Raw genomic sequence first — 21621 nt, forward strand, 5'->3', positions numbered from 1 at the left:
AATAGTATTCATGACAAACGTATTACAATGCTGCAGAAATGAAGAGCGGTTATAAATGATTAGCTTTAAAGGTCTAATTCAGAAAAAAGAACACAGTCATCCGTAATGCTACAAGCGGATGATAAAGGTGAGTTTTTTTTCCTTTCCTTTGGCAGATGAACAGAAGAGGTGCACCCTGAAAGAACAACACAGGGATGATTCAATTATCCACCTTGGCTCTCGCGCAGGGACGCCCCCCTCTCTCAATGTCAAAAAGACTAATGTTTTCCCTCAGTGCAATAAATAACTTTTTATTCCCACTGCCTCGGAAAGTTCACCTGCACAGACGATCACAATGTCTGCCCTCATATTTGTTACTGTGGCCTTTTAATCTGACCTGAGCCAACCTGTCATGCTCCATCAAACGTGGGAATCGGATACCTCAGGAACACAGGCGCCTTTGCTTTGCGTTATGCCATCCACCCCCTCTGCGCCTTAACACATTGAGCTCGGGAGCAGAGAGAAAGTCACCCGCATCACATGAATCAAGCACTGTGACAGGGGTCCGTTGGGTCTGGGATCACACGGAGGATCACAAGTCTTTCTTTTTACTGCTCCCTCTCCCATCTCGGTTAGCTGGGGATGAGACGGGCGGGATGGCCCTCTAAAGGCATATATTTCCGTTGATGAAGAGATAAATCAGATCATTTCTGGAGTAAGGAAGAGAGCACAGAGAGAGCCTTCTTGGTTGTCCCCCTTTGAGATGTAAATGGCACGGTGGCACTGAAAGAGGGCCAGGTGTCCGATGCAAAGAGGGAAAGCGTGACGGTGCATGCATTCCTCTGAGACCTAGACCATTAACTGTTGCTGTGCCTCATGTGAGCAAACATCAACCTGATCCCATAATGGTCCATAATGGCTTGGTAGAATGACAGAATGGGTAAGTATGATTATTAGTTATTGACAGGTATTGTTTTTCAAGTGAGATATTAATCATATGTACACACACCTGACCTACCTGCAGTTAGACTGGTCATATAGAGCAAATGGTAATTGTACAGACAATTATTTCCACATCATGTGCAACTGGCTCTTGTAATTACTGAGTCCCTTGTGACCAGAGGTCAACAGCTGCAGCTCACGCCTTGCTGGACGATTAGAAACCAGTTAGCGGGCTTTCTGAGGTCATCAAGGTAGCAATTTGCAATGAACTCTTTCAAGCCTGAGGCAAAAACCTTAAAATATACCCACACCTCAAGGTGGAGAAACGAGGCAGTCGGCAGTTCAAACAGTGAATTAAGAAAAGAATAACAACCTGTTATTAGTCTAAACGAGGAGACAGACCAGGAATGACTTCTTAGGGCAGGGGGACGGGGGGACGTTTTGTAGCTGAAGAAATAGCCTTGAGTAGAAAGGTCAAATATTTGTGTCATGACTAGATACACTATCTTTTTTTCATTTTCAATATATACCAGACCATAGACTCCCATTTGATAAGATGTTGTACTACGTAGTACTATCTGAGGTGATAGATTTGACTGCGCAGAATTACAAAGTTGATCACTGCAGAGTCTAAATTCCATCATTATACTAACAGTGGTAGAGAAATGTAACTAGTCATCATATATTTAGAAAGCTCTGAAATCCCAGACCCCACTTTGGTAACCACTGTTTAAATTTGTTTCAAGGAAAAGTTTCACATCTTTGGTAAATATACTGAATCACTTTTTTTTTTTAGCAGAGTTAGATAAGAAGTTTGATATCACTCTCATACGTATGCTAAATATGTAGCTACAGGGGGGCAAGCAGCCAGTTAGCTTAGCTTAATATAAAGACTGGAGACGGGAACAGATCCATCAGCACCTCTAAAGCTCACTTAGTAAGACCAAAACATTTTCCAGCACATATCCCATTTCTTTTGAATACATTAAACAACCAAGATATCACATGTCAATTAGACTGGCATTCCCAGTCTTTGTGCTAAGCTACGCTAACTGGCTGCTGGCTGTAGCTTCATATTTACCGTACAAAACATATGTGTGGCCAAGAGTCAATCTTCTCCTCTGACTTTCAGCAAGACAACAAATAACCACATTTCCCCAAATGTTAAACTATTCCTATAAATCGTGGCACCCCCATACCCCCCCCCCCCCCCACCCCACCCCACACACACACACAGCACCTGTGCAAGACTGCATGTGCATAGTTATAATTGATGTTAAAAACCTAACATAACAAATAACAGTGATGTAGAATATGTGTCAATATGTGCTTCAGACGGCTAGACCAGCACCTTGCTTGGTAGCTCGCTGACATCGAAAATTGTAAAGTGCTCTAGATAAAACACTATATAAATGCAGTCCATTTACTATATGAATTAATATTAAGTTATTCTCAGAAATAAAATAAGCAGTTTCAACCATAAATGTTGCTCTGCGCTGTAAAATATATTCCACCTCATTTACATAAATTATCCTGTGACAATCTTTCCATGTTTATTCAAGCATCCTTGTACTCTGCACTATTGCACTTTTGTCTCCATTTCATTACGATCATATATATATACTTTGTATATATATTTATGTGTCCATAACAGTTAAATGTTTATGCTTACCTTTGCTGTATTTTGTTGTCCTTGTTTTCTGTTTGTCTATTTCTGTGTATGTACGTTGAGAGCAACAGAGAAACCAGAGCCAAATTCCTTCTAAGTATTTGCAAACATGGCCAATAAAGCTGATTCTGATATGAACAAAAATGTAAAAAAGAAATTGAGTATGCTAATTGTTTAAATGTATTTCTAGAGATTTGTTTGAAGGTAAGGCTGTCACCAACCGCAGCTGTGAACTTACTGCATGTCTTAGACAAGTTTTAAAACCCGTAGGCCCTTCATTATGACGCCCCAGGGTGCCACAGCACCATGCACATAAACCACTGCTCAATTCAACGGGATAACTGGAGCTCCATCTGGTGGTAAAAACAGAATATTTAACCAACTTATGGTCATCAATTAAAACAGGCGAAATAAGAAAAGGTTTTATGATGGCTTTAAACAAAGATTTATTTGTCAAATTTAAGCTCATGATGATGCATACTGCCCCATGTTTGTCAAACATCTCTTTAATAATCCTAATGTGAATGATAAAGTAACACCAATTCATCTTTAGAGTAACAAAATCATTTTCACTTGTAAAAGTTAGCCACAAATTTCAGATTTTTCTAGTGTTACAAAGATATTGTCCTACACTTCAAATTATTTAGAGATGTGTCCTCGGTTTATGTAACTGCTGCATAAAATATAGCGTTATACATTGAAAAATAGATTTCATTACAAAACAAATTGTTATTTTACATGTATCTACACAATGAGCATTAAATTAAAATATAACATCAGCGAAATGTGAGGTGTGTAATGTAAGCAACTAAAAAACTACTGCATACAGGCAAGTGGCTGCTTGACAATGTGTTAACCTGTTAAACCGCACTGCTCTTTATAACTGACCCAACACATGCATTGTTTAGCAGACTTTTCTTTATATTAATCATATACAAAAACACATCTTACACATGTGTGCTCAAGCTTGTCAAAACTCCCTTTACTTTGTATCATTGTGGTGAAAACAGACTTGGACCGTCACAAAAAAAGGATTGTCCAATATGCTTTGAAAAAAAAAAGAAAGAATTAAGCCTCACAACCCCTGCACGTCGACATAGTTCGCAAACAAATGAGCCAGGTTTTCAAAAGAGAAATGCTACAAATATCCCAAAGACATCTTGAAATCATTTGCTCCCTCTTGACTGTTCAAACGGAGTACGCCTGGTCACAGGTAGCGTTTGTAGGTCATCTCAAAACAACAGTCTTGATCTGCTTTGGAACTTCTAGCATAATATATATATATTTTAAAAAAAAAACAGACCCAACACAAGATCTTCTTGGCTCTAACTGGATATTTGAGCAAAGCCAAGAGGAAGGTCAGCACAATTAAGGTGATTTGCACTCACTCGCTGTCACAGGAAACACATGCACAAATACACACATTATACACAATTGCATTTGGCAAGAGACAGCTTTCAGACTGATAAGCTTTTAACAAGGCAGGAATGTGTCATCCAGTGAGGAATGTCCAGTGTGCTCCTCTCTGCTGCCAGAGTAACGGGAGTTACCGCTGCTCTAAAGTGTCTGGAAGTGCCTGGCACAGTGAATATTGGGAGTTAAATCACATATATCCTACACATTCTGAAAAAAAAAAAAAAAAAAAATGAACATTTGTGCACTAGCAGGGTATGCACAATCAACTAATGTCATGTTTAAACTGTCCGTTAAATAAGGGTCGTAGGAAAAGACGTGCATGAACACAGTGTCGTGTGACTCGATCTCATGGGTCAATTCAAATTTAAGAACAAAAAACATGAAATGCACACGCTCCCTTACTGGAAACAAAACAACACAAAAACAGAAGCTCAATCTCAGAGTTGTACCTCCCAAAGTTAGTGAATCCTTTAAAGGAATCCCATCCCTGCTGTGACCAACAGGGAGTGTAACAGCTGAAAGCTCGGCCACGCTGCCCTCTAGTGAACGAAACGCTGAGTGAAAGATAATGGCGTTGATAAAAGCATAGAGTTGGACAATTTACATCCACCTTCTGCACAGTATGACTAATGAATTCAATAGTGTTGAATGTGAGTGGAAATGTATAGAAAGGCTGCATTAGCTGTGGCACCTCATTGTTCTTTAGGTCCCATTTTAAACCACACTGCTATGACGACATGACGTTGCTCCCAATGACTCAGTAACACGTCTCTCTTGCAGACAGAATACTTAAGGTCTGAATAACAGCATCAACAGGAGCTAACATCAGCTTCACGTGAAGAAATGGCGTAAGCATCAAAGTAGTTGTCGCCATGATGCTTTAGTGTATCACAGTAATGCAATAGGCAAAACGGTGTCTAAAATGAATAAATGAATACTAAACAGTCCAACATTAGAATAATAGACCTTGGCAAGGCTGGCTGGTCGTTGGCTGAAGGGTGCTGGTGCTCCGTTGACACTCACTCACACACACACACACACACACACACACACACACACACACACACACACACACACACGCACACACTGACTGCTGTAGAGCTACAGGTATGTATCCTGCTCTGTGCTGCTAAGGCTTTGTGTGGATCGCTTAAGAGGAGATTCTTTGGCACAGGGAAGGTCTGTAGGAGGCGCTTGCTGCTGATGAGATGGGTCTGTTTCAGTCTCCGGCACAGTCTCCGGCACAGTCTCCGGCACAGTCTCCGGCACAGTCTCCGGCACAGTCTCCGGCGTCTTGTTGCTGACTGGAGTAGGAGCTGGTGGATCTGAAGGGGGCGGTGGAACGTCACTGGGAAGAGAGTATGGATTAGGGATCTCCACAATAGGCTGGGATTTCTTAATGCTGCTCCTCTTCTTCATGCTTTTCTTTTCCTCCTTTTCCTTCTTTTCCTTCTTCCTGAGCTGCGGGGTGGGCGGAGGCACCTCAAGCACAATGGTGGGGTGCTGCTGCAGGTCCTGGCGTCTTAGCGGCTCGGACAACATGATGATTCGAGCGCCGTGCATCCTCGGGGGGGATTTGAAATTCAGCTCTCCGTGGTTCTTCTTCCAGCGCTTCAGCTGGCTGTGGTTCTCCCTTTCCACGTCTCGCGCCGTCACCGGCACCTCCAGAATCTGCGACAGGAAGAGACACGTCATTAGGTCATAGCTGGAGTCAATTTCATGTTCAATATATAAACCTTTTCAAAGGAACTGTGTGGGAAGAGACATACAGCAATACAGTTCCTTCCACATTTGGCCATTGTGCTCAAAATGTGAACTTTTTCAGTAAATGCCAAAGGGCCTCAAGGCTGCATGGTCATCCGCAGACAAGACAAGCCTTCATATAAGAGGTGGTATTGTTAGCCTGGACAGAGACTCACACAAAGCTTGGCACAGGAACCAGACACTGAGCAGCCAGCGCTCGGGTCAATTTGTCTCTGTATCACTTCAATTCACGCTCTCAAGAGTCTCAACTGTTTCCATGGCTGCATTTCTGAGAACCCAGTGTTCATGACCGCCACAACACTCCACATCTTTAAATGATTATGGCAGTGGAATAGGACTCTGTAGTAGACGACGTTAACAGAAATGGACAAAATATGAGGCAAAATATCATCCAAAACATCGATGAACTAATCGACAAAAACACTGACTGTATTTAGGTTGTTTATATGAGTGAATAGACCCACAACAACTAAAAAAAACAATATGCACGGCCCCGCCTATATGGCCCAGCACTTGTGTGACATAATTCTTTCAGCATTTTGATATATTTAACTAATTTAACTCCTCCTGCACCTGGTGGAGATTGAGAATGTCATGCATGGACAAATAAGCAGGGTGAATGTTTCCCAACAAGGCACTTGCACACATGCATTCAGGTTTAAGACTAGTCTCCCTTGTCAGTGCGCCATGTTGCTGCCCCTCTGCTGTTTACCTCTCGGACCAGGTAGCCCTCCTGCATGTATCGAGGCTCTATGGCCCTGAGAAGCTCCATGGTTTCATACTGGCCCTGGCAGGCCTTCAGCTTCTCCCGGGTCCCCAGCATGCACTTCAGAAGCACCAAACCCACACGAAGGATTATCTTCACTCCTGGGAGAGGGGAGAAGAGTCAGGACCAGTGTGAGGAAGTTGTACCTACAAAATCTGGTCTCACTGCAACGACAGTGCTACAAGCCGTCGTTACCGTCACAGAGGAACATGTCCCAGACACGCAGCACAGAGGCCCAGGGCAGCGTCCTGGAGAAGGCACACATGAACCACTCAGTCATGTAGAGGATGGGGTCAATCTTGTGTTTCTCCAGATGGCGGAAGGCTAGCGGGGAGACGCGTCGCAGCAGAGCAAACAGGATCTCTCCATCCAACTGTATAGCTTCCTGAAAGAGACACAGGTGGGAAAGCATTAACAGAGAAAACAAAAGCCATTGTACTCTCTATTGTCGGGGCTGACACCTGATATGCATGTAGATATTCAAGCAGCCCAAATGCGTCATGTTGCTGGAAACACAATTAATAAGTATCGTTTCCATTTTAAATTAATTACATAGTAAGAAAACAATAATGCTGAGCAGTAGACAACAGGAAAAATGTATTACGCAAGATTGTTTACTTGTGTTGTGACGCAATCATAAATTATGGTCTGACAAGACTGACGACGCCTATTGGTTTCATCAGAGAGTTATGACACTCACACTGTGACCACTGCAACGACTAAATGCATCACAGTTTCACTCTAATCGTAGCCAAAGCCCAGCTAGTTGATCTGGATTATAGTTGTAGCAGCAAAGTCAGATGATGTATTACTGTTTCTCTCTCTATTCCTTTCCAACACCTGGTGATGTCATCGTGCACGCTTGGATGTGTTTCGATCTTACCAGGCCAGGACTGTAGTAGCCAGGAAGGTACTTCTCACAGATTTGGACCAGCCCCCAGAAGGCTTCCTGTGGAAACACATACAGATGACGTCAGGAAACCCAGTAGAACCGTTAGTTTTACAGGACATTTCTGCATGCTCACAAGGAAAGCCGGTTCACACTGGAAATGTTAACGTAGCAAAACTAAATCTAGCCACTTCTAATAAAGCACTTTGGATACGCGGCATAACAAGACAAAATAATGTTAACACTTTAAAGACAAGAACAGTGACATAGTTCAAACACTACCACTAACGTAGGTCACAAACCTAAACAACGAAGCTGGGAATGCTAAACTAAAATGGCCGGGATTTGCACAATTTTAGAGACATTTATCTGAGTTTTATGGCTGTGAATTAGAAAACCTACATCTACAGCCCAAAAAGGTCACCGTGACTAGAGTCATGATGTTCTAACTATTATTCAGTCTCTTGAGCAGCGCCAAGATTTATCTCCAGATGACATCATCTGTGCAGGCCGTCTCTGTGCGGTTCAGATTAAAATAGATCCGTCTAAGGTCATAAATTAAGACAGAGCTGTAAAAACGTAATTAAAAAAGAAAACGTGTGATTTCTATCCACGGTTGGATTTTTCTTTCAAAGACCAAAATATTAATGAGCCTTACAACAAATAAACTCCACAGCCCACAAAGCCTACCAACATATGGGGACAGTACACAGTAGTTTATATGGCGTCTGTGGTGGAGGGATGTACCTCAGCAGGCATGTGCATAAGCAACACGGCAGCGATGGGGGCCTGAGCCTGGCAGTATCCCTCCTCTGGTCTGTACAGAGTGTAGGCCTTAAGAACACGGAACAGGTCCTGCTGCCTGCGGAGCGTCAAAACACCAACACTCAATCAAAACAGGACTGTGGCATCGATCCCAGTCTGTAATGTCACATCATGTTCAGACAGCGTACCCGTGTCCTCCCCGAGACACGAACATCTCATGGAAAGGAAACTGTCGATGGAGGTCTTTCTCAATCACATCTACCCATTTGGGGTCTCCAGGCTGGCTATCCAGCTCCTGACAAAACACACAGAGGACACAGTGAGATGTCTTTATTACACACCAACGGCTTTTAAACAATTCAGAAAGTTGATGTTCTCTAAAACTCCCTCAACACTGAAATACTTCTTGCTTAAAAAGATTTGTATTCCACTATCCTGAAAAAGAATGCAGGCTGTATTATTAGCTCCGAACAGTTGATTTGACTTTTTGTACTTCCTGAACTAAATGTAACCAACACATCAGGGTCCTCAACCAAAGATGTAACCCACAATTTCGGCAGCGATTTCTAAAGAAATTTAAACAAGAAGAGAGCCCAAGTACAGCGGAGAAGAAGCTGCACAGATGGAAGTGAAACAGAAATCTCTCTGACCTGAAACTTTCCTGGGTTCTGCTCTTTCTTCACCTTCCCTCCCGACAGGTAGAGCCATGCGCGGCCTCGGAGAGCAGGAGGGATTCCTTTCTGGCACCGCAGCCTCACCTGAGCCACAGAGAAACAAATCACCCAATAAAGCAGCATATAGAGAAGGAAACTAGTGTGACAATGGCTTGTCACATGTCAATAAAAGTTGGTATATGCACAGTCTGTGGGAAAAGCACTGGACCCATCACTTGGTATCGGTTCCTTTTCTTGAATACACGCGAGTTATCTGATCAAGACACTGAGTAACGGCTCACCGTCTGCTGTGAAAAATCCCTTTTGACAATATTTACAAAGATGAACTGTTTATTTTATAAGACATCTGACACAAGCCAAGATTAAAGTAATACAATATCCTTTTCTAGTCTGCGAACATAATTGTACCCTGGAGCCTAACAGCTGAGCTAAGGTAGGACTTCATACCTACTGTAGCAGTTAGGAGGGAAATGGTTTTGGTCAAACATACCTGCACACAAACCTGGAAACTCTACCGAGATACTTCCTCGTTTCTTTGCTTGGCATTGCATCAGAGGAGGAATGTAGTGGCCTTAATAGACCCAAACTGTGTACAGTGTTGCACAAATACATTTCTTAGAATACCTCAAGCATAACTTGGGCAGGGTGTCAAAGTAGCAGTGAAGCCATAATCTGTCATATACACAAGCCACCTTTGACGCAATAGATTGGTTGAACAAACACTGGTGTTGGTTTGAGCTGCATTACAATATCTGGATTATATTGTTGTTGTTTTTTATTTATTCTGATATGAAGCTGACACACTTCCCCAAGGAGGGTGAGCTGTAACATTATTATGAATGAAGAATAAAGGGATCAGACACCCTGACCTAGTCAGGTATTTGACAGGGTCTTGCAGCTCAAACACACCGTTTCTTCTTCCTGTGAGGAAAGGCTGTCCCTTGCATTCGAGTACAGCTATATTTCATCCTCACAGCACCTTTATTACATGGTTGTCTGTCTCATAGGAGGTCACCACGGCCCCACCCTGAATCTAAGACTGTCAATTTGTCACATGGGGCGTTAAAGGGATGGGTTGTGTCCTGCCCTGCTGCTGACTCATGAAATTGCAACTCTGTCCTGAATTAGTTTCACACAGAACCAGCTAGGCAAGTGAAGCGCTGCTAATAATGTGTCATGTATACAAACTAGTCAGGATTGATAGTTTTGCAGCATGGACACAATGGGTGTAAAGCTGAGATATTGGCTTTCAAAAAGGTTTTAAAACAAAGAGAACAAAGAGAACAAAAGCAGGTCTGGCCCAACCACGTGGCTACGAAACATACAAACGTGACATTTGACATTTTGTGTTCTTGAGTTAATACTTGCTGCTGACCTTATTGAATCTCTTGATCATCCACTTATCCCAGTGGCTGAGCATGTCCAGCCACTTCACCTCCCTTTGCCTGAGCACCTGTGGGGGTAAATCCTGAGCTCTGGGGACGCAATGGAGAAAAGGAAGGGATGATAAAGTTCATATTGTGTCACATTAATTCAACATTAAACCAAATGAGACTGAACAGCTGCTGAGGAAAAAGGCAGTGTCATTTCAAATAAAGGGAAGTCTGAAATAAACATTTTAATTGGCCGAACATAAATAGGCGGTGTGTTGGGAGGGTGTGACAAAAACAAACAAAACAAATCCCCAGCAAGGCTGTTCATCTTTCTGAGTGCATCATCAGATCTGCATGGGTGGCCATTGCTCGTATGCAGCCAGTAAGCTACGAACCTTGTTTTGAGGAGACTATAAAAGACACAAACTCAGATCTAGTTAATTTAATGGCAAAGCCTGTTAGACCTCAAAGATCTGCAGGATTTGACTGTTTTGTGATGTAATTTAACTTCAAAAAAACTTAAGGGACCGCAAATAACATTCTCAAGCAGAAAAAGAAAACGTAGGCAAGTCTAACCTACATTAGAATGAGGTCTGATGCTTTACTCGGGTATGTCATTATCTCATCAACACAAGCCTGTAATCGTAGGGTTCAAACGTCTTCAAAGACAGCTTTGTCAAACTTGGGAAAGCCCTCTTCCAGTTCAAAAATTAAAAAAAGTTGTATGTTGGGGATCAGTACAACAATATCTTATTCTCCAGCTTCAGCTTCTAAAGACCGTAAGCAAGGATGAGTTACCTTCAAATCACTGCCACACAGTGTAAGTTAAAGCCTGGATTTGTGACCAACTATAAAACTGTGAGCCAAAAGAGGCCCTCTAGTAACGGGGCACCAGAACTGTGGCTCCAAGTCTGCCAAAACTCCAGAAAACAGGAAGCTCCCAGCCAACCAGTGCTTGGCACAACTTACACTCAGTCCTTCCACTATTTCAGTGCTGTGGGTTTCAGGCCCCCAGTAAAAAGGGGAAGAAAGAGAGGCCTTCTTAGGAAAAACACAAAAAACACACTGCAACTTGTCTCAAAAGGCAATCAAACAACAAAACAAGATAGTGTGAATTGCTTCTTCAGCTTTTCCTACACACGAAAATAAGTAAAATATCTGTGAAAAAGTGGTTTACATGACGGAATGAAGATAACAAACCATGCTACATGTTGTCTTAATCTGCTTGCCTCCAGCTTTTATATTTGTCATATCGGGTGAGGCAAACACTGGGCATAAACAGCACATTGTGCCACGCAGCTGGTCGCGAGCGCTGTCGTGCAGAAGACAACGCACTAACACAACTAGTGGGCTGTAATCACAGCTGGATTAGCTTCTACTTTTTGACCCTTTTCTGCACTTTGGCTGAAGTGGAATGAAAACAATCTAGTTTACAGCTGTTATATAATTCAGATGAGACGACACTGGCAAGAGTTGAGACAAACTTACGACTCCTCCGTGTGCTGCTGTGCCCCACCAATGAATCCATATTTATCGGTTTGTCTGTCGCTGGTGAATCCGTTGATCTCCGAGTCGGATCCCAACGAGCTTTCATCGTCCATGTGACTGCTGCTGATAGTCCGGATGCTCCTTGTGTCCACCGATTGACGGCCGTTTTCTATTCTGGCCATGGTCGCGAGAGAGAGAGAGCTAGCTGGCTAGCCAGGATAGCTAACGTCAGCGGCGCTAATGTTGACAGCCCGAAGTCAGACTTGCTCCTCTGCATATGTTGTCGAGCTCAACCGCATCGACGCCATGATTCTTGGACGCGAGTTCAAACTTCCCCAACTACTGTTCCGTCTATAAATGTCATGAACCGTTACGCTTTCAACGCCACACATCAAATAGGTTAAGAGTTAAGTTAGCGAGGTAAACTGTAACGGTTTTTCTGATTTAACATTAGCTAGCTAATGGTGGGCTGCTAACGTAAAGTTAGCCTTAAAAGGCTAGTGCTCAACACGATCAACAACTATTGTTATGACGATCCTACCTTCAACAGACTAACCCGGTATTGTCAGCTTGTATTTCATAGTTAGACATGAACTAACTATGCTGGATGGTAAACGGACTAGTTTATCAGGACGTCTTGACTCGTTGTCCTGTCATCCAGAGTGAGCTGGACAGATTTAATCTCGACCAAGTCGACCAACCCCTAGTGGCTGCCTTAGAAAATAATTCTAGTGTCTGGAAAAATACGCTAGGTTACATGCACTTTATATAATCTTAACTGTCCAAGTAAAGTTTAGTTTAGACTAACCTTTTATTGTTGTAATTAGTCTACATCACTAATGATCGTGCATCAGAGCACGTGGCCTGCATTAATCACATTAACTAGTTGCTAACCTTACACATCATGAAGCAACAAGCAAATTATTGTTTTTATTCCTTTATTTAGCATTGTGTGTCTCTACACGTTGTTACAAGTTACTATATACTGTATATCATCATGAAGAAATCAAGAGTTGAACCAATAGTGTGAAGACAGTACAGTACAACTCATTTAGCATTACAAGGGGACAATTAAGAAAAAGAACACAAGCACATTATAATTTTTGAAAATTGTCATTAAACTAAAATGACATGACAAGAGTGAGTGAAAAACACATTCACACGTATAATATTTCTTCTTGCTGCATGGCTCACTTCTTTCTTCCGCCTCTCTCCTTCAGTGCCAGGTGAATGACCGCGCCGTTGATCATGTTGTAATAAGCCAGGGAGTTGGAATCTTTAATGAAAATGCCCTAAAAAAAAGGAACAAAGAAATAATGTATTATTCTAGAAGTCAGGTTTAAAAAGGTAAAAAAAAAGGAAAGCTAAGATTAAAATAACAGTTTACCTCAAACTGTAACTTCTGTTTCCCTGCTGGCATGCCCGTAGCTTCGTGGATTTTGACTTTAATAACAGACACCTGTGGAGAGATTGCATTTGCAGATCCATAAGAATGCAGTTGGTGCACTGGTTTACACTTTAAAACAGGGAAACAATATGCCACCATTTGCAAACCTGATCTGTGAGCGGGACAGTGAAATTCAGCACTTGGCCATTCAGCTTCCATTCGGTCTTGTCCTGCATGTTGGGTACCTGTACTTTAACCGCCACGGGACCCTGGAGAGGAAAAAGAAAAATCATGGTTTAAACTAAGACTATCAGTAATTTGGCCATATCAGTTACAGCTATATCTACTTTTATTACTAAAGAGATTGGTTTAGTAATGAAATCTAGGAATATTGACCTACTTTACTCATATTCATCACTTTGATTTGGTTGTTCCTCTGTAATCTGTATATTTAAACCCCTGCCCATAAATTTGTCTATAATAAAAAGTTTGAATCCTGTATTTTGTCTAAATGCAGATCGCAGATTTCACGATTAACTATTGGAAATAAACAAATAACATTTCACTGCTCTAACAAACCTTATTTCTGCGAAGGAACTCCTCCTCTGGCATAAGGTTGTCCTCGGTCTTCATCTTCTTGTTGACTGGCTCATCATCATGAGGTGGCGGTGGGTGGGATGGTGGTGCAGGAGCAGAGCTCGGGGGTTGTGGTATTGGAGGGGCAGGGACAAATGCTGAAAGAAAAAGCAGTTATTTCAATTTAAAATGATAATGAGGAGGCCTATGTGGGAAAGGGTTCCCTTAATGTCCCAAATATTTGCATGTATGTATTTTGATTATCAGTGATAAGTGTATGGAAACCTTCGTCTTACCACTTGGAACAACCATGGGAGGTGGTCTGGGGGCCATCATGTGAGGTCCTGATGACTGCATGGGGACCACATTGATGCGGGGACCAGGAATCATGGGAGGCATTGAGGCTATAACTTGTCCTGAAGCAAGGCGCACCACAGGAGCCATAGGCGGTCTTGGAATTACAGGTACAGCAGACAGGAGAGTGGTGCGCACCGGTCCCATCTGTTCAATCAACACATTAGTGAGGTATTAGTTTTATAATTTAATTTAATTACAAATTAACTGTTTTTTGTAGTTACTTACATTGTGGGGTGGGCGAGGCATCATCATTTGGTGACTGGGTTTAGGCATACCCATTTGGGAGGGCATGGGAGGGTGGTGATGAATATCACTCGGCTTGCTTGGGCCAATTTTCTCCTTAGTGTCGTCCTCTCCCACCAGTCCTTTGGCCTTATGAATGGCTTCGATCTGCTCTTGCAAGGTGATGTTGGCCTGAGCCGCCTGCTGGGTACGAGCCATGCTTCCTGAGTGGCCATCCCAAGTAACCTGGTAACGTGGAAAGACAAAACAACATACCGATTCAGAACCTCAGGAATTCCTTTAATCCCTTACTGTGTAATATAAACCCATGACTGTACCCACCTTCTCCTCTGGCTTCTGGATTTCTTCTTCGCCGATCTTCTTACCGATGGCTGTCTCTTCCACACCAAAGATATCTGTTCGCCTCTCAGCCAGTTGTTTCAAGCTACTCTCGATATCCAGACCAGGAGCGTAGACCTCATCTTCGGTCTGTCTCTCCCTGATGCTGCGGTCCCTTTGTTCCAGCCAGCGCGGATCCAGCAGACCAATACGCATGTGCTCCTGCATTTTGCTGGCTTGGATCTTCTCACCAGTAATTGGTGAGATGAGGTACTCATCTGGAGTTATGATTGAGGGTGGAGGCTTGGAAGCTGTAAGGAAAAGATGGCTTGAGATCAACACACTGTACAGCTTGTTATGCAATTGGTATTCCCTCATCTAAAGGAGCATGTGTTACCTTTGGGATCGTAGTCTTTGCGAATGATAACCTGGTCTGGAGTTGGGGGCAGTGGGGGTGGCATAGGGTTGTCTGGTGGCAATGGAGCCTTCATGCCATCATCGTCATCATCAGATCCCTTAAGAAAGCAGGAGGGGGTGGATATAATAATATGTTGTAACCGGCACGTATTTAATTTATTTTTAAACAGAGGGTCAAAAAGTATTTAGTTGGATGAAAATGAAATGGGGGCAGCCTGCGATTGGTCAAGCATCAACAGTTTACAAGGATTCATTTCTTCATCATTTCTTACCTCATCCATGTCCTGCACTTGTGTGTCTTGATCAGGCTGTGAGGGCTGGCCTTGGGCCCGGACCTCCCGCTCATCGTCGTCATCCTCACTCTCAACCTCCATCTCCACCTCCTCACTCTCTCCATACTTCTCATAGCGCTCTTGGATGAGGATGCGAGCGCCAAGCTCCTCTGGTGTGGTAGGTGGGGGGAAGTGGCCTGGGGGAGATAGAGATGCCAGTAAACATAAATTATTCAAGCTACATTTAGTAACCCCCCAATAATTATAATGATTGTGGATATATTACCTTGTTCGTTGGGCTGGAAATCCACCGTCTCAACCACTACAAAGTCATGCCAGTCAATTTGAGCATACGCCACACGTTCTTTCTCCCTTTCCTCCTCCTCCTTCTTTCTCTCGCGCTCCTGGAACTTTGCCCACTCAACACGGTACTTCACCTGGTGGTTGTGCAGAAAGACAGCTGCTTAACATGTGCAACGTGCTATTAAGTGCTTACTCGGAGAAACAGTCACAGTTTAAGGGGATTACCTGGTCCATAACCTCTCTGGGATTCTCAGCCTCTCTCTTCAGCTTGGTCAGAAGGCCTTTGGGAGGGATCAGAATCTACACGTTGCGAGACAAATCAAAACAGAGTTCAGCATCCCCTCCCAAACATACAATAACGGTAATATCAGAGGATCGATTTGTGCGGTCACCTTAGTGTACTGCTCAACCAGTTTGGTGAAGTAGTTGAAAAGGCTGTGCTGTGGCCGCAGAAAGTCAAACTGGTAGTTCCTCTGTTCTTTCTGCATAAGCTGAGTAAGAAACTGGCGGCCATTGCGAGCGACAAACTGGGCAGTGAGCTTGACAACATCGAGATCAAAAGCTGAGATTGATGGAGGATCCGCAATGAACTCGTACTCAGGAGGTGGTTCTTTGGGGACAACCGTCTCTTGAATCACCTGCGCCTATTGACAATTACAAAGGTACATTAGTAACAAATATCAATTAAAGGACATGCAAAAAAACACGCAGATTAAAGTGCTGTGTCTTACTTTCTGAGAAAGCTGTTGAGCTTGCAGCATGGCCTGCTGCATAACCTTGGGCACAGCTGCAGATGGTTCCTGTCCTTTGCCCTCCTTAAATTCATTGACTTTGTGACGGTAGTAGGCATGGTACGGGTCATTTGGGTTGAGGAAATTAAACTTCGGATTGTTGATTTCATTCTGACGGATTCTTGCTTCAAACTCAGGTCCATTCCTGTTAAATGACAAGGAATTTGTTTAGTCATAGACATAAAATCCATTGAAGACTGCAGCTGTATAAAAGACACACGTGGAGTTACCAACCTGGCAACAAAGCTGGCTGTCTTGTCAACGATGTTTCGAACCTCAGGAGGTGGATAAATGATACCAACGATGGGTTTAGTGGCTGGGGTTTCTTCTGCTGGAGCCTCATTCTGTTGGCATAATTCATAGGTTAGGTATTTGTAATATGCAAGATTAAAAAAATATGATTCCTATTATTAACTATCACTCACTACCAACACATTAGCTTCAACCTTCACCCAACTTGCATAACATTAACCTTCCTTACCCCTTGTAGGAGTTTTATTTGAAGATGTTTTGAACTGTCTGATGGTCATGCTTATGTCACCACCCCAATAAAGAGAGGAACATTTAACTTGCGGCACAATTCAGTATGAATGAACAGTCAACAGAATATCTCTTCTACACAATGATTTTCGGGTTACTGTAGACAATGCAGATGTCGCTGTAAAAGTATAAAAGTTTCAGGGGGTAACGTAAAATTATTTAAAATCGTCAAATTGCGTTTTAGTTAAAGCTAACGTTAGCTTTGTGCGTGAATTGACCCTGGAAGCTAACGTTAACTCCAAGCTAACAGGAGTTAGGCCTTGTGGCGATTATCCTAAATAGACGTCAACGTTACCTACTCTGCAATTCACGTTCGTTGAAAAATGTCACAGCAAAAAGTTAATTGTTCACTAGTTCCCCCTATCACAAACAGTATGTACAGTAGCTACATTGCTAGCATGAGCTAACTCGTCACCTTGTTGTTGGGCTCCGGCTGAACGATTTGAACAGGCCCAGGCGGCATGGCGAAGTCCTTTTTGGGGGAAAACTGGAAGTAACCTGCAAACACCAAACCAACAAAAAGAGTTATGTATTTAACATCCACCGATTATACTATATATTCAGCTAGAAACGCAATCTATAACAACTTAAAGTCTAAATTTGCTGTAGTTGGAACACTTACTGCGTCGCGCTTTCGTTGACCCAACAGAGACGTATTACTTCCGGACACACACCGCAAAGCATTATGGGACTTGCAGTACTTTTTTTGCAGGTTGCCGAGGAGATGTGATGCCAACAAGCTACACACCCTCGCCCTCATTGCTGTGTCGGACAGAAACAAACAAAGCTATCTTGTCAGATATGAGTCAGTTCTTGGGTCGTCAGGACTGCATCGAAAGCCTCCGAAGAGACGTCGTCGACCTTCAAGGTGCGATTCTGGACGTCTTCTCCAGAACCGGACCGGTCCGCTTTTCCTCGTGGAAGTTCCCCGATAAACTCTCCTGTCACCTGGACATGGGAACTCTACTGGAGCAATATGACTTTGTGGATGGGAAGGATGCATTCAATCAACACTCCCACATTGTGTTGTTGGAGCTGGTGATTGACAGGTAGTACATACATCAAATTAACACATATTTACAATAGTTATTTATTGAATAATTTACTAAAACATAACTTGCCTTTTCTCTCTGCTTTCGCTGAAGACTACTGCTTCTTCTACAAAGCTTCAATGCGTATGTTGAGCAGATTAGGTGCAGCCACAGGAGAGAACCAACCCAGCACAGAGGTCTGTCAGTTGGTCTTGTTGTCAGAAACTATTGGAGTAATTTTGTTCAGTTTGCCAACCTAAAGGTAGGGACATTTATTTATTTAAATTAAGATAAACATGTAAAGAGAATACCAATAGAAAATGGACAGATCTCTTTACTTGTTATGCTTTCTTTTTTTCTTTTAGGGGACATACAAAGACATCAAGAAACAAACAAAAGCAAAGCCATTTGTCTCTGATGGGACAGAGACAGTGTCATCGGTCTCCCCCCAAATGAGCACAAGCAAACATTCCTTATCTGCCTGGTCTTCAACAAGCTCCTTTAAGTTTTTGCCACAGAATGATGTACCTTCCAGTGCTCCCCACAACACCCCGTGCTATCCCAAAGTTTACAGCCACAACGTAAGCTGCCAGACTGTTGAATCATCCCTTGTTCCCTGCAGTGCATGCCACCAAGTGCAATCTACTTTGATAAAAACAGGGCATGCTGTGGTGGAACTGCTTCAGAGTGAGAGCCTGCCCTCATCTCTGCAGCCACTCTTAGTAGCTGTGGAAGACACCCTGGAGCTGGGACATATGACAGCAGGCGATGTCGCCCAGTGGGCCAATGAGCAGCTAAGGGACATGCGCCGGCTGGAAAAACATCTTGTAGATGTGCGGGGTACTGTGCAGCCTCTTAAAGATAGACTAGCAGAAGCAGAAGCTGAGCGGGAGAGATTCAGGTCTCAGCTGGAAGGTAAACGGAAGGAGTTCAAGCAAGAGCTGGAAAAACACCAAGCGAACACAGTCCAGCTGGAGTTTTCACTGAGGAAAGCACAAAGATCCATGAAAGAAACAGAGCAAAGGCTGCAAGGGGAGCAACGACAACTCAAGAGAGGTGCGGAAACGTCAAAAATGAATATGAAGGGAACTCATTGCAATCACATACTATATCTTTCATATTTTTGCAACAGAAACATTGTGCTTGGAGGAGAGTAATTCTGGACTGAAAGAGAAAGTAGCAGTGCAGCATGATGCATTGCAGGCACTTGGTAAGGACATAATATTCAGGTGCAGGTACTAAGACAACGAAATACATTTCTCTTACTTACTTAAAATAACTTGATATGCTGTTGTTTGATGGATCATTTTATTATGCGGTAGAACGAGAAACGAATGAGCTGCAGGACAAATTGAGGACCTTGCACATAGAGGAAGAGGCCTGTTGCAAACTACAGCAAAGGATCCATCAGTTAGAGAGTCAAATCTCTGAAACTCAACTTCATCTTGACAAAGAGAATGCCAAGTACCACAGCGCTTGTCGTCAGCAAGAGGTCAGTGACATCACTTACAAAATAATGATTTGTTATTTTTAGCTTGAGTCCAATGACGGTATTTAAATTGGTTTATACAGTTCTTCGTGTGTGTGTGTGTGTGTGCGTCTAGTCAATGCAGGCAAAGCAAAAGTCTTTGTTAGAGAGAGTTGATGCTCTCGACGAAGAGTGTGAAGAGCTGCAGAGGCAGTTGGTGGAGAGGGAGGAGAGACAGGTTGACCTTCACAATCAGCTGCAACAGATGACAGAGGAGAAGGATCAAATGCAGGCTCAATTTGCTCAGCAGCAGGTATATTAGAGTTGTTGAGTGCAGCTTTACATTTCATAATAAAGACTTTTTAACCGAGTGGTTTATGCTGTGATGCTTCTTTCCAACAGGACCTGTGTTTGGAGCTCCAAAAGGAGAAGCAGACCCGGGACACATACGCATGCGAGCTAAAGAACAGCGTGGCTGGGCTAAAGGAGTATGTGCAAGCTTTAAGGGAGAGAGAGAGGCTGCTGGTGGCTTTCCCAGAGCTCAGCCCTCAGACCCAACCAAAGAGTATGACAGTGATGCAATATTTGTTTATAGAATATTAACGTTTTGCACTCACTGTCTGCTGACTTGAATGTAAATAAAACTCGCTCAGGGCTGTTTACACTCCTGGAGCACCAGACAGAAACCCTTTTCTTTGCAATGCACACAAACGTGTATCCAGTCATTTATTTCCCAACTGCTTCTTTTTTGAGTCGTGCAGTCATGTTTTAAGTGTTTAAATGTTGTTCATTGTATATTTCAAGGTACAGGAAATGTGCTTTTGGATATGGAGCAACAATTGCAGGCAAATAACTTGCGTATAAAAATTCTGGAGCAAGAAAACACAACCCTGTACACCAGCCTTGTGAAACTGAAGCAAAGAGCACAACATAATGCCACCAGGGTAAGTGGATGAACATATGTGAATTGGTGTGTATCACACATGAATTAACTCTCATTCATCTGCTACATGTTGATTTTGTGGATGTTGAAATTGATATTAGACTGTATATTTGTATCAACAGGGAGCCTCACCTCAGCAGACCTCAGCTGTTGAAGAGCAACAAAATCACCGGACACAAATGCAAAATAGTCCATTGTGAGTTTGATTTGATAAAATGTTACTTTGGAACACATGTAGCATTATGCATCATTTTTTTAATAAATGATTAATCATCCCGCTGTGTTTTGGGTATTGCCTTATTTCTCCTCTGTACCACAGGCAGAGCAGCAGTGCAACAGGGCTGGAATACGATAACAGAAGGAGGGAAGCAAGACGTGGGGAAAGTGGTCTAGAGTCAGCCGGGTCAGAGGATTGTGTGTCCACTGCCTCCGCCTCTCCCTCGTCCCTGCAACTTCACCATCAAACCCTCCACCTCAACATGGACGCCACTGCTGCTAAAAGCCATACAAAAACACGCAATGGTTCTCTTCTCTCTCACTCCAGAAGCTCAAATCAGAGGAAAAAAATTGGACCCTGAATGCATAAATACAGTAAAAAAGAAGACACTTTTGAAGCTGGAGTGAGAAAGGACAACAACTACAAAGCTCATAAAAAGGCACATTCCTCACATTAATGTCAGGATGTCTTACTGTACATTATAGCACACGAACACTAATTATTTTGTATTTTTCAATTACATTACAAGTTATGACAATGGATTACCACTGCAGCCACTACATTTGTCATCATGTTAAGTTGAATACATACACTGTATATATAAAACTAATTGTGGACATATGTACGGAGCACCGTTATTTTTAATAAGGTATTAATGTCTGTTGAATATTAGGTTTCTGGATATATGATATGCTGGATGTATCTGGCTTCACAGCTGATGATGCACTCGGCTCAGCAGTTTGTACAACATTGAGTGGAACACAAACAATGACACAGATGTGTTGATGGATTTTTAAGTGCTATCTGATGAGGGTTCAGAGTAGGATGTTTCCATGGAAATGCAAGTGCTCACAGGATTCACGCTCTGCTGAATCACTACAGACCTTTATTTCAGTCAGTTAGTCCTCATTAATGCTCCGAGATCAAGACCACACATATTGTATATGAGGTAACAATTCTCTCTCGTCGTTTTGGTGTTTGCACCACACGGCATGAGGCTGGCTCTGCGGTGGTAATTTGAGATGCTCTTAGC

General features: G+C 42.9%; 3 protein-coding genes across 3 annotated transcripts; 1 reads left to right on the forward strand and 2 right to left on the reverse strand.

Moving 5' to 3' along the window:
• Positions 1-3023: 3023 nt before the first annotated feature.
• On the reverse strand, positions 3024-12399 carry LOC306697431 (TBC1 domain family member 10A-like). Its single transcript, XM_079161331.1, has 9 exons — positions 11726-12399; positions 10240-10339; positions 8841-8948; positions 8379-8485; positions 8173-8287; positions 7420-7485; positions 6732-6921; positions 6483-6637; positions 3024-5677 (listed from the first exon to the last, which is right to left on the reverse strand). The coding sequence occupies exons 1-9, from the start codon at positions 11905-11907 to the stop codon at positions 5108-5110; spliced, it is 1593 nt and encodes a 530-aa protein (XP_079017457.1). The 5' UTR covers positions 11908-12399; the 3' UTR covers positions 3024-5107.
• A 256-nt stretch (positions 12400-12655) lies between these two features.
• sf3a1 (splicing factor 3a, subunit 1) lies at positions 12656-17604 on the reverse strand. Its single transcript, XM_079161608.1, has 16 exons — positions 17552-17604; positions 17345-17427; positions 16624-16733; positions 16330-16534; positions 15991-16242; positions 15824-15898; positions 15582-15732; positions 15296-15492; positions 15004-15121; positions 14610-14917; positions 14271-14513; positions 13985-14189; positions 13692-13846; positions 13280-13381; positions 13113-13184; positions 12656-13017 (listed from the first exon to the last, which is right to left on the reverse strand). The coding sequence occupies exons 2-16, from the start codon at positions 17390-17392 to the stop codon at positions 12916-12918; spliced, it is 2343 nt and encodes a 780-aa protein (XP_079017734.1). The 5' UTR covers positions 17393-17427; positions 17552-17604; the 3' UTR covers positions 12656-12915.
• A 126-nt stretch (positions 17605-17730) lies between these two features.
• ccdc157 (coiled-coil domain containing 157) lies at positions 17731-20949 on the forward strand (the record flags this gene model as incomplete). The annotated part of the gene is made up of 10 exons (XM_079160752.1): positions 17731-17978; positions 18075-18222; positions 18326-19016; positions 19093-19170; positions 19283-19452; positions 19565-19741; positions 19831-19993; positions 20233-20372; positions 20494-20567; positions 20691-20949. 10 exons carry the CDS (start codon positions 17731-17733, stop codon positions 20947-20949), a joined length of 2148 nt encoding a protein of 715 aa, XP_079016878.1.
• Between the last annotated feature and the right edge of the window lie 672 nt (positions 20950-21621).

The sequence above is a fragment of the Pholis gunnellus genome (assembly GCF_910591455.1).
Source record: "Pholis gunnellus genome assembly, chromosome: 6".
NCBI classification, from domain to species: Eukaryota; Metazoa; Chordata; class Actinopteri; order Perciformes; family Pholidae; genus Pholis; species Pholis gunnellus.

Coding starts and splice junctions, on each gene's coding strand:
- LOC306697431 (XM_079161331.1), bottom strand. CDS start 11,907: ATGGCCAGAATAGAAAACGGCCGTCAATCGGTGGACACAAGGAGCATC. Junction 7,486..8,172: donor TTATGCACATGCCTGCTGAG/GTACATCCCTCC, acceptor GTGTTTCCACAG/GAAGCCTTCTGGGGGCTGGT. Junction 6,638..6,731: donor GGACATGTTCCTCTGTGACG/GTAACGACGGCT, acceptor CCCCTCTCCCAG/GAGTGAAGATAATCCTTCGT.
- sf3a1 (XM_079161608.1), bottom strand. CDS start 17,392: ATGCCGCCTGGGCCTGTTCAAATCGTTCAGCCGGAGCCCAACAACAAG. Junction 13,382..13,691: donor AGTTCCTTCGCAGAAATAAG/GTTTGTTAGAGC, acceptor TTTCCTCTCCAG/GGTCCCGTGGCGGTTAAAGT. Junction 13,018..13,112: donor AACAGAAGTTACAGTTTGAG/GTAAACTGTTAT, acceptor CCTTTTTTTTAG/GGCATTTTCATTAAAGATTC.